Source organism: Astyanax mexicanus, chromosome 4 (assembly GCF_023375975.1).
Source record: "Astyanax mexicanus isolate ESR-SI-001 chromosome 4, AstMex3_surface, whole genome shotgun sequence".
In the NCBI taxonomy this organism is placed as follows: Eukaryota; Metazoa; Chordata; class Actinopteri; order Characiformes; family Acestrorhamphidae; genus Astyanax; species Astyanax mexicanus.
Window position 1 is genome coordinate 3,844,467 of NC_064411.1, and position 16,777 is coordinate 3,861,243.

The 16,777-nt window shown below is 38.4% G+C and overlaps 2 protein-coding genes across 2 annotated transcripts in view; one reads left to right on the forward strand and one right to left on the reverse strand.

The window, feature by feature from the left end:
* The window catches only part of LOC125801401 (gastrula zinc finger protein XlCGF7.1-like), a 129,786-nt gene that overhangs the window by 70,710 nt on the left and 42,299 nt on the right, over nucleotides 1–16,777 (reverse strand). The window lies entirely within an intron of this gene.
* LOC125801322 (zinc finger protein 239-like) lies at nucleotides 1,561–8,329 on the forward strand. The gene is made up of 3 exons (XM_049477855.1): nucleotides 1,561–1,628; nucleotides 1,703–1,770; nucleotides 5,789–8,329. The coding sequence occupies exon 3, from the start codon at nucleotides 5,921–5,923 to the stop codon at nucleotides 6,956–6,958; it is 1,038 nt and encodes a 345-aa protein (XP_049333812.1). The 5' UTR covers nucleotides 1,561–1,628; nucleotides 1,703–1,770; nucleotides 5,789–5,920; the 3' UTR covers nucleotides 6,959–8,329.

Sequence of the window (16,777 nt, forward strand, 5' to 3'; positions counted from 1 at the left end):
CGGGCAGAGGTGTGGGGAAGGTTTTAATGAATATTTTCTAATGCTGCTGCCCCAAATATTCCTCTAGGTTAGGTGTAGAGGGGAGGACTTTTATTTTGACAGCCATCGATTGGCAGAGCGTTACCTCATGCTGCTTGTAGTCTCGCGGGACCTGCACAAAGTAGCGTTTGGTCTCGTGGCGGCAGGTACAAGCTCCGGTCGGGAAAGCTTTGTTTTAAAATAACTCATTGGAAGACAGTTTTATCGTGCTTATTGACTGGAAGAGACTAAAGGAACACATGGTGGATTTTTCAATGGGCACTGTGTGTGTGTGTGTGTGTGTGTGTTTGTGTGTGTTTGTGTGTGTTTGTGTGTGTGTGTGTGTGTGTGTGTGTTTGTGAGAGAGAGAAGGCTTGTTCGACTTAACCCGGCGCTGCGCAGTCCGATCGCCGCCTGGCTCGGTATGGTGCATGCTGGTTAGTTTTTTTTGTCCGACTTGCGTCTGCGCCTTCATCACGTGACGATGACTTCCGGCGTTATAGTCCCGCGAGTGAAATCTGCCTGCAGCCGTCTGACCCAGGCGCTGCAGTTGCTTCCCACCAACTGCGGGAGCCTAGAGCCGCCCTGATGACGACAGAGCTTAATCCCCATTGGTTAGAAGATCCACCGACACCTATCACGTGTGAATCTTTTTATTTTAAAATATATATCTCCTCTAAAACCCCTTAAAAAACACAGTATTTACACTGTCATATCTAGTAGCAAGACAGTTCATTTTCATGCAGTATTCAAAAATATTTATTTGTTCATAATCTGCATTTTATATCATAATAAAGCTCAACTGCTATCATTTTTACTGTTTTATAAAGCGCCCTGAACTGCTCTTATTAATTATCTTTAAACCTACATAACTATTATACTGAGATCTACTTTTCTTTTCTTCTATTGTTTTTGTGTTGTGAAATGCGCTAAACAATTAAAGCTGTGTACATGAGCATGATGTATTTATTTCCAAGAACAAAGGACAGAAAAGCTGGTCTGCAAATAAAAAATTAATCCCATTATTAATTTAGTGCTACACAATACATCTGTAACATGACAGTATGTTTTGTGAATATTTATAACAAGTTTTTATCTCAATTTAATAACACTCATGTTATCTCTGTTTCACTTTTGCGATTTTATTCACACCAGAAGTAAACAAACAGCGCATTCATCGCGAGATCCTGTGTTGTTCACGTGGGCTGCAGGTGGAGACTGTCCGACCTGACTTCTCCGCTCCTCCACCCCGCCCACCTGCACGCGGCTGCTCTCGCTGACCAGCAAGGCGAGGCGCAGCCGCATCTCGAACAAGCCTAGAGTGAGAGAGAGAGAGAGAGAGAGAGAGAGAGAGAGAGAGAGAGAGAGAGAGAGGAAGGAATCCATATTTTAAGCAGGTATGGCTTGCTGGTGTTAATGTTATATTGTCGTAATTTGAACTACAGTTGATTTAATTACTAGCTTTAGGTGGTGTACTGGGCATAAATATTAGTATCTATTAAAAGCTTAAGTTTACTCGTAATTTTCAGTTGATTAAAAGAAGATCTGTTTTATTTCAAAGTGAATGTGGGAGCACCAGGAGTCAGCTGGGGGTGTGTAGCTGCTGAGTGGTGGGTAAAGTTTGTTTTACTTAATTACTCCATGTGACATAGGTAGCTAATTGTGTGTTCATGCTTTTATATAGTGTTTGCCTTGATGCTGAAGGTGCTGTGAAGGAGATTGAGTTCTGGCCTTCACATTTACTACTAATTGGTATGTATTATCTGACTGGTTACTTATTTATGTAGTAAACAGTAGCTAACACAGTGAATAAGTGGAGTGGTACAGCCATTGATAGTAGCCACTGTTTTTCTTCCCTGTGTTTTTTTAGTGTATTGGCTCTGCATTAATTAATTTTTAGAGTTTAAACTAAAATGAAATTAAGTTAATATAAATAAATATAGACTATTGACCCAGGGTTGCCCTAGTCCATCATACCATATTTATCTGGTGCCTTCCAGTATAGCTTCAACGTGTGCTTTAACCTCTTACTGCAGAAGCGCACTCTAGCAGGCCTGTTCTGACTGTGTAAAGTAGAATGCTTAAGAGCGTCAAATATTCTAAACACACCGACCAACTAACCCACTCATATTCTTTAGTAACTACTTTAACTACCTGCATGCAAATTTACAGTCATCTACATGAAACCAGTTGCCAGAAATCTCTTAACTGAAAACAGCCTGTTTTTTTTTTTTTACATTGTTTACATGGGAACACGCCTCCCCAAAAAATAGCCTTATAAAATATTATTAGTATGTAAAATTACATCAGATTACATTATAGGAAATTCACTTACTATCACAGCATCCACAATACAGCACTGAACCGCAGATAAAATATCCATAAAGTCCTTTATTCTCCTGCTCACTTCTCCTCACAAACATGCGTTTAGTTTCAGCGCAACCGCAATGTCATATTCTCAAGCTCCTAGCGACCACACAATGTAATGTTTTCATATAAATTTGTACGTGAATACAAAGCTAAGGATGTCCTCTTCTAGATTCTGTGGTGTTTATTGTTCCACAAACCACTATTTTTCTTGAGTGATCGTCATTTGCACCAGTGGCATATCCAATCAAATCAGGTCGTAGCCTTTCTCCAGGGTCCTAAAAGTGATTGACACCTATTGCAACCAATAGTCCACCCCCAGACGAAAACACTGATATGTAATTTGCGCTGATTGGTCTCCTAATAGCTGGTGGTGGGGCATTCCAAACCGTCACCACGTGGTGAGCTGTCACAAAAAAAAATAAAACACTCCAAGCTCCAAAGCGCACACAGCGCGCAAATATCTTTTTGTAATTTCATCAAAAATATTAATATTAATTTGAGATGGACTTACATTAATTTATTTTATTTCAAACAAACAAAAAAAATATTAAACTCTTGTTGTATAGAGACAGATTTTTCTCTATCAGATTAGGGGCGCTCTGGAGAGGTTTTGAAGCCTTTGGTGACTCCTGGTGGACACCTAATATAATGCAGTGTAGCTTCTCAGTGCTTTCATGTAATTTTTCCAAATTTTGTAATTTGTAAGTCAAGACCCTACTGAATAAGGAACTGTAGAGAATTTCACCACCAACATCACAAACATCCATACACACATGGTAAACTCCAAATATAACAGGTGTTTATATATATATATACATTTTCTTCTGCATTTGATGTTCTCAAATAAAACCTAAATAATTGAAATTAAAGTCTGGAAGTGAACTATTGTTTAGTTCCAAGTGTCTATTTCCGTTTAAGCCCTGAATGGTCTCTGTGTTGTATGTAAAACTTACAAAAAATTAGCATAAAATTGGATCTGCAGGGTTAACTTGGTTTGTGAAAAGTAGTTGGTCCTTTTGGATTACAGTTTCAACCCCTTCTTGATAAATTTAATTTGCAGTGTCACAGTTTTTGTGTAAATCTTATTTTGAGGGTATTGTGGTTTGATTGTAGTGGTGTATTATTTTTTATAGATTTTCTTTTATTTATTTTGGGGATTTTGTGTGCTAGTTGGTGGGTTGAAAGTAAAATTAATAACAGGTTAAATTTACTTAAGTGTTACCAAGCGAGAGTACCTAAACTACTGGGACCAGTATTGTTATAGGCCCAGATTTTAATGTATGTGAAGTCTTATATCTAGGGATTTTATAGGTAACAGTGATTGTATGAGTGTCCTGAAAAAAGTGTTTAGCATTTATTAATCTCTTCTTGTGGTAGATGCTTATAATCACTATATATATATATATATATATATATATATATATATATATATATATATATATATATATATATATAGGCTGCTCAAAAAAATAAAGGGAACACTCAAATAACACATCCTAGATCTGAATGAATGAAATATTCTCATTGAATACTTTGTTCTGTACAAAGTTGAATGTGCTGACAACAAAATCACATAAAAATCATCAATGGAAATCAAATTTATTAACCAATGGAGGCCTGGATTTGGAGCCACACACAAAATTAAAGTGAAAAAAACACACTACAGGCTGATCCAACTTTAATGTAATGTCCTTAAAACAAGTCAAAATGAGGCTCAGTATTGTGTGTGGCCTACACGTGCCTGTATGACCTCCCTACAACGCCTGGGCATGCTCCTGATGAGGTGGCGGATGGTCTCCTGAGGGATCTCCTCCCAGACCTGGACTAAAGCATCCGCCAACTCCTGGACAGTCTGTGGTGCAACGTGACGTTGGTGGATGGAGCGAGACATGATGTCCCAGATGTGCTCAATCGGATTCAGGTCTGGGGAACGGGCGGGCCAGTCCATAGCTTCAATGCCTTCATCTTGCAGGAACTGCTGACACACTCCAGCCACATGAGGTCTAGCATTATCCTGCATTAGGAGGAACCCAGGGCCAACCGCACCAGCATATGGTCTCACAAGGGGTCTGAGGATCTCATCTCGGTACCTAATGGCAGTCAGGCTACCTCTGGTGAGCACATGGAGGGCTGTGCGGCCCTCCAAAGAAATGCCACCCCACACCATTACTGACCCACTGCCAAACCGGTCATGCTAAAGGATGTTGCAGGCAGCAGACCGCTCTCCACGGCGTCTCCAGACTCTGTCACGTCTGTCATGTGCTCAGTGTGAACCTGCTTTCATCTGTGAAGAGCACAAGGCGCCAGTGGCGAATTTGCCAATCCTGGTGTTCTCTGGCAAATGCCAAGCGTCCTGCACGGTGTTGGGCTGTGAGCACAACCCCCATCTGTGGACGTCGGGCCCTCATACCATCCTCATGGAGTCGGTTTCTAACCGTTTGTGCAGACACATGCACATTTGTGGCCTGCTGGAGGTCATTTTGCAGGGCTCTGGCAGTGCTCCTCCTGTTCCTTCTTGCACAAAGGCGGAGGTAGCGGTCCTGCTGCTGGGTTGTTGCCCTCCTACGGCCTCCTCCACGTCTCCTGGTGTACTGGCCTGTCCCCTGGTAGCGCCTCCAGCCTCTGGACACTACGCTGACAGACACAGCAAACCTTCTTGCCACAGCTCGCATTGATGTGCCATCCTGGATGAGCTGCACTACCTGAGCCACTTGTGTGGGTTGTAGAGTCCGTCTCATGCTACCACGAGTGTGAAAGCACCACCAACATTCAAAACTGACCAAAACATCAGCCAGACAGCATAGGTTCTGAGAAGTGGTCTGTGGTCCCCACCTGCAGAACCACTCCTTTATTGAGTGTGTCTTGCTAATTGCCAATAATTTCCACCTGTTGTCTATTCCATTTGCACAACAGCAGGTGAAATTGATTGTCAATCAGTGTTGCTTCCTAAGTGGACAGTTTAATTTCACAGAAGTTTGATTTACTTGGAGTTATATTGTGTATATATTTGAGTGTTCCCTTTATTTTTTTGAGCAGTGTGTATATATATATATATATATATATATATATATTTTTTTTTTTCTTTTTAATTGAAGGTGATTTGTCCTGTTAAGTGTGTCTGACACACAAAAAACAATAAATGTGTTCTTAAACATCAGCCTCATTTCGTTCCTGTGTGCCTTATTACATTTCAATTAGGTGGGTTGTTAAGTCATCAAATAAGGTACCAGGGGTCACATGTGTATGGATCTACAATGAGACAAAAGAATAGAAGCTTTTATGGTAATATAAAGGTGTCCCAATATTTTCTATATAGTGTAACTGATTGAGGTAGTTCTCTTCAGTCAATTGACCAGCTTTTATTTTAATATACTAAATTATTTCTTTTTTTTCTTTTCAGAAATTAAAATATTATAGGATTTCTCCTGAAATCTATGAAAGAGGTGAAGCACAAGCCATCCTGAAGAATCTGCAGAACACGCAGAAATTGTTTGATACATTTAACAGACAGAGGAAACAGCAAAGTCCTGACATGGAGAAACATCAGCACTCTGTCAAGAGTTTCACTAAACAGAGTGATCTCAAACTGCATCAGCGCATTCACACAGGAGAGAAACCGTATCACTGCTCAGACTGTGGGAAGAGTTTTAATAGACCGGGGACTCTAAAACTGCATCAGCGCATTCACACAGGAGAGAAACCGTATCACTGCTCAGACTGTGGGAAGAGTTTTACTCAACAGAGTACTCTCAAAAATCACCAGCGCATTCACACAGGAGAGAAACCGTATCAGTGCTCAGACTGTGGAAAGAGTTTTACTCAAAAGAATGAGCTCAAAAATCACCAGCGCGTTCACACAGGAGAGAAACCGTATCACTGCTCAGACTGTGGGAAGAGTTTTACTGAAAAGAGTAATCTCAGAAGACACCAGCGCATTCACACAGGAGAGAAACCGTATCACTGCTCAGACTGTGGGAAGAGTTTTAATCAACAGAGTAAACTCAAACTGCACCAGCACATTCACACAGGAGAGAAACTGTATCAGTGCTCAGACTGTGGGAAGAGTTTTACTCAAAAGATTGAGCTCAAAAATCACCAGCGCATTCACACAGGAGAGAAACCGTATCACTGCTCAGAGTGTGGAAAGAGTTTTAATCAACAGAGTACTCTCAAAATACATCAGCGCATTCACACAGGAGAGAAACCGTATCACTGCTCAGACTGTGGGAAGAGTTTTAATCGACAGTGTACTCTCAAAAATCACCAGCGCATTCACACAGGTGAGAAACCGTATTACTGCTCAGACTGTGGGAAGAATTTTACTGAACAGTGTACTCTCAAAATACACCAGCGCATTCACACAGGAGAGAAACCGTATCACTGCTCAGACTGTGGGAAGAGTTTTACTACACAGAGTAATCTCAAAAATCACCAGCGCATTCACACAGGAGAGAAACCGTATTACTGCTCAGACTGTGGGAAGAGTTTTACTCAACAGAATCATCTCCAAAAACACAAGTGCAGTAACACAGGAGAGAAAACTATCCCAAATTTGTTCCACGGCAGTTAAAAGTGCAAATCCTAAGTCTTTCAGACAGAACACCTTATGTATTACTCTGTCACTTGGGACACGTTCCACCAGAAACAAACATGAACTGAATTTAACAATCGATTTCACAGGTTCAGCAAAATTATTCTTATCCAGGGATGATGTTTATTGAATTTCATGTTATGTTTTCTCGTATGTTTGATATTCCAGAACATTCTTCGTGAGACAGAGCTCAGTTTTTAGGGTAGTTACAGTAAGAGTTCAGTTCTGAAGAAGGGAATGTCTTTCAAGTACGAACTACGGCATTGCCAGAGCTTGCTCCAGACATTAGATTAGCATTAGATTAACATAGTCTTTAACATTTAGATGTCATAGTTGTTAGGAGTAGAGTAGGATTCTTGCAACTAAATGATTTTGTTGCTGGAACACCCACTACACCCACTTTACCTATTTTTGGTGGCCTAATGTAATTTAATAACTTTCCCCACCTGAACACACACATACCACAAACCCCATCCAGGATGCACTGGAATTAGAATAAAAGCCTTTGATAAGTCTTTTCACAAATCAAACCTAAATTTCAAATGACATGATCACTTTTTCATCTCTCCAGTCCTCTCAAGAGACCTAAATGCTAGTTGGGTAAACCTTGTACATTTTTTGTCATTCCTCCAGCGAACACTAATTCAGACAACCGTCAAACTTTGGACTTCTACGACCTTAAATAGTCACCATCTGTGATTGTCTCCCAAATGAGGTGGACCAACAGTGCCATCACCAGGACGAAGACCCGACTGCCATTATAATACTATATAATTCAACTTGCTAAAATCCACAGAAACGCAATCCACAAAGAGTTACTGCAATTTAAGAGTTTATGCTTGGTTATTCCTGCAAAGCATTGAGAAAATAAGACTCGTTTAGTTAAAAGAAATGTTCAAAGCTTTGGATTCCATTCCCAGCCTTGTAAGCTGAAATTCTGTGGTGTAAACTGATCTCTCTCACACCCGTCATAAATTCTGATCAACAGGCTAAGAGCCAGGCGAAGAGAATTTCTCACAAAGCAGAACAAATAAGAATATACATTAACTAAATAAAAAGTTATTTTACAGAATATTTACTAAATAATATGCCACTTCTAGTGTATGGGTATAGATGCTGTCCTGATTAAATTTTCATACACAGTCAAGTCTGAATCAACAAGGTTTAACTAGCATTTGATAATTTTGCTTTATTTGGTTATCAGTGGTTTAACCATGTTTGTATTATCTTTTCAATTATTTAATTGGGTTTAAATAGAAACAAGACTCTTTATTTCTTTTTTGACAAGGACCATACATTGTTTCTTACTTCAGGATTATCTGGAATGTTACCAACCTATTTGTAGGAAAACCACATAATTTACATTTATTTAGACTCAATTCTAAGATTGTTTTCCTTGAATTTATCCTCATGAATTGGTACGCTGAATATTGTATTTTGATCCATTGTTTGATTGAGTTTTCTTTTGGTTTGGTCTATTAATTAAAAAAATATGAAATCTCAGAAATTGCTCCAAAACCAATGAAAACACAGACACGTAGGTTGCTCCTCCCCAAAAGCCCACAGAGCCAATGGTAGCCTTAAGGTTAAAACAGATTCAGTCAGAGAGTGACAGACAGAGTAGTGGTGAAGAATGAAAGTGGAGAGTGTCCAGGATTACGGATGGATCAGTTCAGTTCAGTCTTGAGTGGTAGTTGAAGAGTTTCGAGGTTAGCTTAGCATTTTAGCTTCAATTTAGCGATAGCTTAGCATTCTTAGTGCAACTCATTTAACCTTCTTTAAGCATATTAATACTAGCATTCTAAAGCAATTTTACGATCTACGAAGCCACGCATTATGCATACTAAGTTTCAGCTGAATAGAGATCGTCAGGCTCAACCCAGAAGCCACCAGTCTGGAAGCGACCAGCAAGCAAGCTGAGAGCGAAGGGATTTTCCTGTGGGTTCTGAAGGGGCTCCGTGCTGACACCAGGAAGTCAAACCATCTTGCAGACAGACTCACGTGATTCTTTCTCAGGGTGAAGAAACAGACGACCACGCTACAGACGGACGGCACCAATGCAGGCCCACTTTAACATCTCAGAGTAAGGCAGAGCTGGTAAATGGTTTTGTTGGTCATGGTTTGGTTGAATCCTTTATAAATCTCCCTGTAGTATAGATAACTTCTTTTCAGTTGCTTGGTTGTAAATAAGAACTGGCTTAAAATAACTTAGTTCATCCTTTAGAAATCCCCACTTAATAATTTTCATTAATCTGACAAGTTATTCCTTTCTATACCGATATTATAACATGTTTTTATTTTAATTCTCATTTATCTTCATACACTGTGATTTGATATCTAATGGCTACATTTATGACATTTTAATGGATTATTTACTCGTATCTGTGTGATTTAATAAAATTCTTTTTAAATTACAAAACCTTTAATTTCAGTGTGTTTTCTAGATAATTTGGTTATGAAAATGACTGTTCCCGGTAGAAGAAGACACGCCCCTTATATGTCATTAATTAATTGATTAATTAACTAAACTAACTAATTAACTAATTCAATTAATTTAACATCTTAATTAGAACCAGGTATTAAACTGCTGAGCTCACTACACTGAACAGATTTTAATTTAGTTACGCATTCTATACATGTAAGAGTGCATGAAAACATTCTGCCAGATTTCTGAAGCTTTTTATAAAAGCACTTCATCAATATCTGCTTCTTGGCACCATCCAGTACCACACAATTTTTTTGAATTTTGAGTACTCTCAAAATACATCAGCGCATTCACACAGGAGAGAAACCGTATCACTGCTCAGACTGTGGGAAGAGTTTTAATCGACAGTGTACTCTCAAAAATCACCAGCGCATTCACACAGGTGAGAAACCGTATTACTGCTCAGACTGTGGGAAGAATTTTACTGAACAGTGTACTCTCAAAATACACCAGCGCATTCACACAGGAGAGAAACCGTATCACTGCTCAGACTGTGGGAAGAGTTTTACTACACAGAGTAATCTCAAAAATCACCAGCGCATTCACACAGGAGAGAAACCGTATTACTGCTCAGACTGTGGGAAGAGTTTTACTCAACAGAATCATCTCCAAAAACACAAGTGCAGTAACACAGGAGAGAAAACTATCCCAAATTTGTTCCACGGCAGTTAAAAGTGCAAATCCTAAGTCTTTCAGACAGAACACCTTATGTATTACTCTGTCACTTGGGACACGTTCCACCAGAAACAAACATGAACTGAATTTAACAATTGATTTCACAGGTTCAGCAAAATTATTCTTATCCAGGGATGATGTTTATTGAATTTCATGTTATGTTTTCTCGTATGTTTGATATTCCAGAACATTCTTCGTGAGACAGAGCTCAGTTTTTAGGGTAGTTACAGTAAGAGTTCAGTTCTGAAGAAGGGAATGTCTTTCAAGTACGAACTACGGCATTGCCAGAGCTTGCTCCAGACATTAGATTAGCATTAGATTAACATAGTCTTTAACATTTAGATGTCATAGTTGTTAGGAGTAGAGTAGGATTCTTGCAACTAAATGATTTTGTTGCTGGAACACCCACTACACCCACTTTACCTATTTTTGGTGGCCTAATGTAATTTAATAACTTTCCCCACCTGAACACACACATACCACAAACCCCATCCAGGATGCACTGGAATTAGAATAAAAGCCTTTGATAAGTCTTTTCACAAATCAAACCTAAATTTCAAATGACATGATCACTTTTTCATCTCTCCAGTCCTCTCAAGAGACCTAAATGCTAGTTGGGTAAACCTTGTACATTTTTTGTCATTCCTCCAGCGAACACTAATTCAGACAACCGTCAAACTTTGGACTTCTACGACCTTAAATAGTCACCATCTGTGATTGTCTCCCAAATGAGGTGGACCAACAGTGCCATCACCAGGACGAAGACCCGACTGCCATTATAATACTATATAATTCAACTTGCTAAAATCCACAGAAACGCAATCCACAAAGAGTTACTGCAATTTAAGAGTTTATGCTTGGTTATTCCTGCAAAGCATTGAGAAAATAAGACTCGTTTAGTTAAAAGAAATGTTCAAAGCTTTGGATTCCATTCCCAGCCTTGTAAGCTGAAATTCTGTGGTGTAAACTGATCTCTCTCACACCCGTCATAAATTCTGATCAACAGGCTAAGAGCCAGGCGAAGAGAATTTCTCACAAAGCAGAACAAATAAGAATATACATTAACTAAATAAAAAGTTATTTTACAGAATATTTACTAAATAATATGCCACTTCTAGTGTATGGGTATAGATGCTGTCCTGATTAAATTTTCATACACAGTCAAGTCTGAATCAACAAGGTTTAACTAGCATTTGATAATTTTGCTTTATTTGGTTATCAGTGGTTTAACCATGTTTGTATTATCTTTTCAATTATTTAATTGGGTTTAAATAGAAACAAGACTCTTTATTTCTTTTTTGACAAGGACCATACATTGTTTCTTACTTCAGGATTATCTGGAATGTTACCAACCTATTTGTAGGAAAAACACATAATTTACATTTATTTAGACTCAATTCTAAGATTGTTTTCCTTGAATTTATCCTCATGAATTGGTACGCTGAATATTGTATTTTGATCCATTGTTTGATTGAGTTTTCTTTTGGTTTGGTCTATTAATTAAAAAAATATGAAATCTCAGAAATTGCTCCAAAACCAATGAAAACACAGACACGTAGGTTGCTCCTCCCCAAAAGCCCACAGAGCCAATGGTAGCCTTAAGGTTAAAACAGATTCAGTCAGAGAGTGACAGACAGAGTAGTGGTGAAGAATGAAAGTGGAGAGTGTCCAGGATTACGGATGGATCAGTTCAGTTCAGTCTTGAGTGGTAGTTGAAGAGTTTCGAGGTTAGCTTAGCATTTTAGCTTCAATTTAGCGATAGCTTAGCATTCTTAGTGCAACTCATTTAACCTTCTTTAAGCATATTAATACTAGCATTCTAAAGCAATTTTACGATCTACGAAGCCACGCATTATGCATACTAAGTTTCAGCTGAATAGAGATCGTCAGGCTCAACCCAGAAGCCACCAGTCTGGAAGCGACCAGCAAGCAAGCTGAGAGCGAAGGGATTTTCCTGTGGGTTCTGAAGGGGCTCCGTGCTGACACCAGGAAGTCAAACCATCTTGCAGACAGACTCACGTGATTCTTTCTCAGGGTGAAGAAACAGACGACCACGCTACAGACGGACGGCACCAATGCAGGCCCACTTTAACATCTCAGAGTAAGGCAGAGCTGGTAAATGGTTTTGTTGGTCATGGTTTGGTTGAATCCTTTATAAATCTCCCTGTAGTATAGATAACTTCTTTTCAGTTGCTTGGTTGTAAATAAGAACTGGCTTAAAATAACTTAGTTCATCCTTTAGAAATCCCCACTTAATAATTTTCATTAATCTGACAAGTTATTCCTTTCTATACCGATATTATAACATGTTTTTATTTTAATTCTCATTTATCTTCATACACTGTGATTTGATATCTAATGGCTACATTTATGACATTTTAATGGATTATTTACTCGTATCTGTGTGATTTAATAAAATTCTTTTTAAATTACAAAACCTTTAATTTCAGTGTGTTTTCTAGATAATTTGGTTATGAAAATGACTGTTCCCGGTAGAAGAAGACACGCCCCTTATATGTCATTAATTAATTGATTAATTAACTAAACTAACTAATTAACTAATTCAATTAATTTAACATCTTAATTAGAACCAGGTATTAAACTGCTGAGCTCACTACACTGAACAGATTTTAATTTAGTTACGCATTCTATACATGTAAGAGTGCATGAAAACATTCTGCCAGATTTCTGAAGCTTTTTATAAAAGCACTTCATCAATATCTGCTTCTTGGCACCATCCAGTACCACACAATTTTTTTGAATTTTGAGTACTCTCAAAATACATCAGCGCATTCACACAGGAGAGAAACCGTATCACTGCTCAGACTGTGGGAAGAGTTTTAATCGACAGTGTACTCTCAAAAATCACCAGCGCATTCACACAGGTGAGAAACCGTATTACTGCTCAGACTGTGGGAAGAATTTTACTGAACAGTGTACTCTCAAAATACACCAGCGCATTCACACAGGAGAGAAACCGTATCACTGCTCAGACTGTGGGAAGAGTTTTACTACACAGAGTAATCTCAAAAATCACCAGCGCATTCACACAGGAGAGAAACCGTATTACTGCTCAGACTGTGGGAAGAGTTTTACTCAACAGAATCATCTCCAAAAACACAAGTGCAGTAACACAGGAGAGAAAACTATCCCAAATTTGTTCCACGGCAGTTAAAAGTGCAAATCCTAAGTCTTTCAGACAGAACACCTTATGTATTACTCTGTCACTTGGGACACGTTCCACCAGAAACAAACATGAACTGAATTTAACAATCGATTTCACAGGTTCAGCAAAATTATTCTTATCCAGGGATGATGTTTATTGAATTTCATGTTATGTTTTCTCGTATGTTTGATATTCCAGAACATTCTTCGTGAGACAGAGCTCAGTTTTTAGGGTAGTTACAGTAAGAGTTCAGTTCTGAAGAAGGGAATGTCTTTCAAGTACGAACTACGGCATTGCCAGAGCTTGCTCCAGACATTAGATTAGCATTAGATTAACATAGTCTTTAACATTTAGATGTCATAGTTGTTAGGAGTAGAGTAGGATTCTTGCAACTAAATGATTTTGTTGCTGGAACACCCACTACACCCACTTTACCTATTTTTGGTGGCCTAATGTAATTTAATAACTTTCCCCACCTGAACACACACATACCACAAACCCCATCCAGGATGCACTGGAATTAGAATAAAAGCCTTTGATAAGTCTTTTCACAAATCAAACCTAAATTTCAAATGACATGATCACTTTTTCATCTCTCCAGTCCTCTCAAGAGACCTAAATGCTAGTTGGGTAAACCTTGTACATTTTTTGTCATTCCTCCAGCGAACACTAATTCAGACAACCGTCAAACTTTGGACTTCTACGACCTTAAATAGTCACCATCTGTGATTGTCTCCCAAATGAGGTGGACCAACAGTGCCATCACCAGGACGAAGACCCGACTGCCATTATAATACTATATAATTCAACTTGCTAAAATCCACAGAAACGCAATCCACAAAGAGTTACTGCAATTTAAGAGTTTATGCTTGGTTATTCCTGCAAAGCATTGAGAAAATAAGACTCGTTTAGTTAAAAGAAATGTTCAAAGCTTTGGATTCCATTCCCAGCCTTGTAAGCTGAAATTCTGTGGTGTAAACTGATCTCTCTCACACCCGTCATAAATTCTGATCAACAGGCTAAGAGCCAGGCGAAGAGAATTTCTCACAAAGCAGAACAAATAAGAATATACATTAACTAAATAAAAAGTTATTTTACAGAATATTTACTAAATAATATGCCACTTCTAGTGTATGGGTATAGATGCTGTCCTGATTAAATTTTCATACACAGTCAAGTCTGAATCAACAAGGTTTAACTAGCATTTGATAATTTTGCTTTATTTGGTTATCAGTGGTTTAACCATGTTTGTATTATCTTTTCAATTATTTAATTGGGTTTAAATAGAAACAAGACTCTTTATTTCTTTTTTGACAAGGACCATACATTGTTTCTTACTTCAGGATTATCTGGAATGTTACCAACCTATTTGTAGGAAAAACACATAATTTACATTTATTTAGACTCAATTCTAAGATTGTTTTCCTTGAATTTATCCTCATGAATTGGTACGCTGAATATTGTATTTTGATCCATTGTTTGATTGAGTTTTCTTTTGGTTTGGTCTATTAATTAAAAAAATATGAAATCTCAGAAATTGCTCCAAAACCAATGAAAACACAGACACGTAGGTTGCTCCTCCCCAAAAGCCCACAGAGCCAATGGTAGCCTTAAGGTTAAAACAGATTCAGTCAGAGAGTGACAGACAGAGTAGTGGTGAAGAATGAAAGTGGAGAGTGTCCAGGATTACGGATGGATCAGTTCAGTTCAGTCTTGAGTGGTAGTTGAAGAGTTTCGAGGTTAGCTTAGCATTTTAGCTTCAATTTAGCGATAGCTTAGCATTCTTAGTGCAACTCATTTAACCTTCTTTAAGCATATTAATACTAGCATTCTAAAGCAATTTTACGATCTACGAAGCCACGCATTATGCATACTAAGTTTCAGCTGAATAGAGATCGTCAGGCTCAACCCAGAAGCCACCAGTCTGGAAGCGACCAGCAAGCAAGCTGAGAGCGAAGGGATTTTCCTGTGGGTTCTGAAGGGGCTCCGTGCTGACACCAGGAAGTCAAACCATCTTGCAGACAGACTCACGTGATTCTTTCTCAGGGTGAAGAAACAGACGACCACGCTACAGACGGACGGCACCAATGCAGGCCCACTTTAACATCTCAGAGTAAGGCAGAGCTGGTAAATGGTTTTGTTGGTCATGGTTTGGTTGAATCCTTTATAAATCTCCCTGTAGTATAGATAACTTCTTTTCAGTTGCTTGGTTGTAAATAAGAACTGGCTTAAAATAACTTAGTTCATCCTTTAGAAATCCCCACTTAATAATTTTCATTAATCTGACAAGTTATTCCTTTCTATACCGATATTATAACATGTTTTTATTTTAATTCTCATTTATCTTCATACACTGTGATTTGATATCTAATGGCTACATTTATGACATTTTAATGGATTATTTACTCGTATCTGTGTGATTTAATAAAATTCTTTTTAAATTACAAAACCTTTAATTTCAGTGTGTTTTCTAGATAATTTGGTTATGAAAATGACTGTTCCCGGTAGAAGAAGACACGCCCCTTATATGTCATTAATTAATTGATTAATTAACTAAACTAACTAATTAACTAATTCAATTAATTTAACATCTTAATTAGAACCAGGTATTAAACTGCTGAGCTCACTACACTGAACAGATTTTAATTTAGTTACGCATTCTATACATGTAAGAGTGCATGAAAACATTCTGCCAGATTTCTGAAGCTTTTTATAAAAGCACTTCATCAATATCTGCTTCTTGGCACCATCCAGTACCACACAATTTTTTTGAATTTTGAGTACTCTCAAAATACATCAGCGCATTCACACAGGAGAGAAACCGTATCACTGCTCAGACTGTGGGAAGAGTTTTAATCGACAGTGTACTCTCAAAAATCACCAGCGCATTCACACAGGTGAGAAACCGTATTACTGCTCAGACTGTGGGAAGAATTTTACTGAACAGTGTACTCTCAAAATACACCAGCGCATTCACACAGGAGAGAAACCGTATCACTGCTCAGACTGTGGGAAGAGTTTTACTACACAGAGTAATCTCAAAAATCACCAGCGCATTCACACAGGAGAGAAACCGTATTACTGCTCAGACTGTGGGAAGAGTTTTACTCAACAGAATCATCTCCAAAAACACAAGTGCAGTAACACAGGAGAGAAAACTATCCCAAATTTGTTCCACGGCAGTTAAAAGTGCAAATCCTAAGTCTTTCAGACAGAACACCTTATGTATTACTCTGTCACTTGGGACACGTTCCACCAGAAACAAACATGAACTGAATTTAACAATCGATTTCACAGGTTCAGCAAAATTATTCTTATCCAGGGATGATGTTTATTGAATTTCATGTTATGTTTTCTCGTATGTTTGATATTCCAGAACATTCTTCGTGAGACAGAGCTCAGTTTTTAGGGTAGTTACAGTAAGAGTTCAGTTCTGAAGAAGGGAATGTCTTTCAAGTACGAACTACGGCAT

What these genes read in the sequence shown, in the direction of transcription:
- LOC125801322 (XM_049477855.1), top strand. Translation starts at nt 5,921, where the DNA reads ATGGAGAAACATCAGCACTCTGTCAAGAGTTTCACTAAACAGAGTGAT.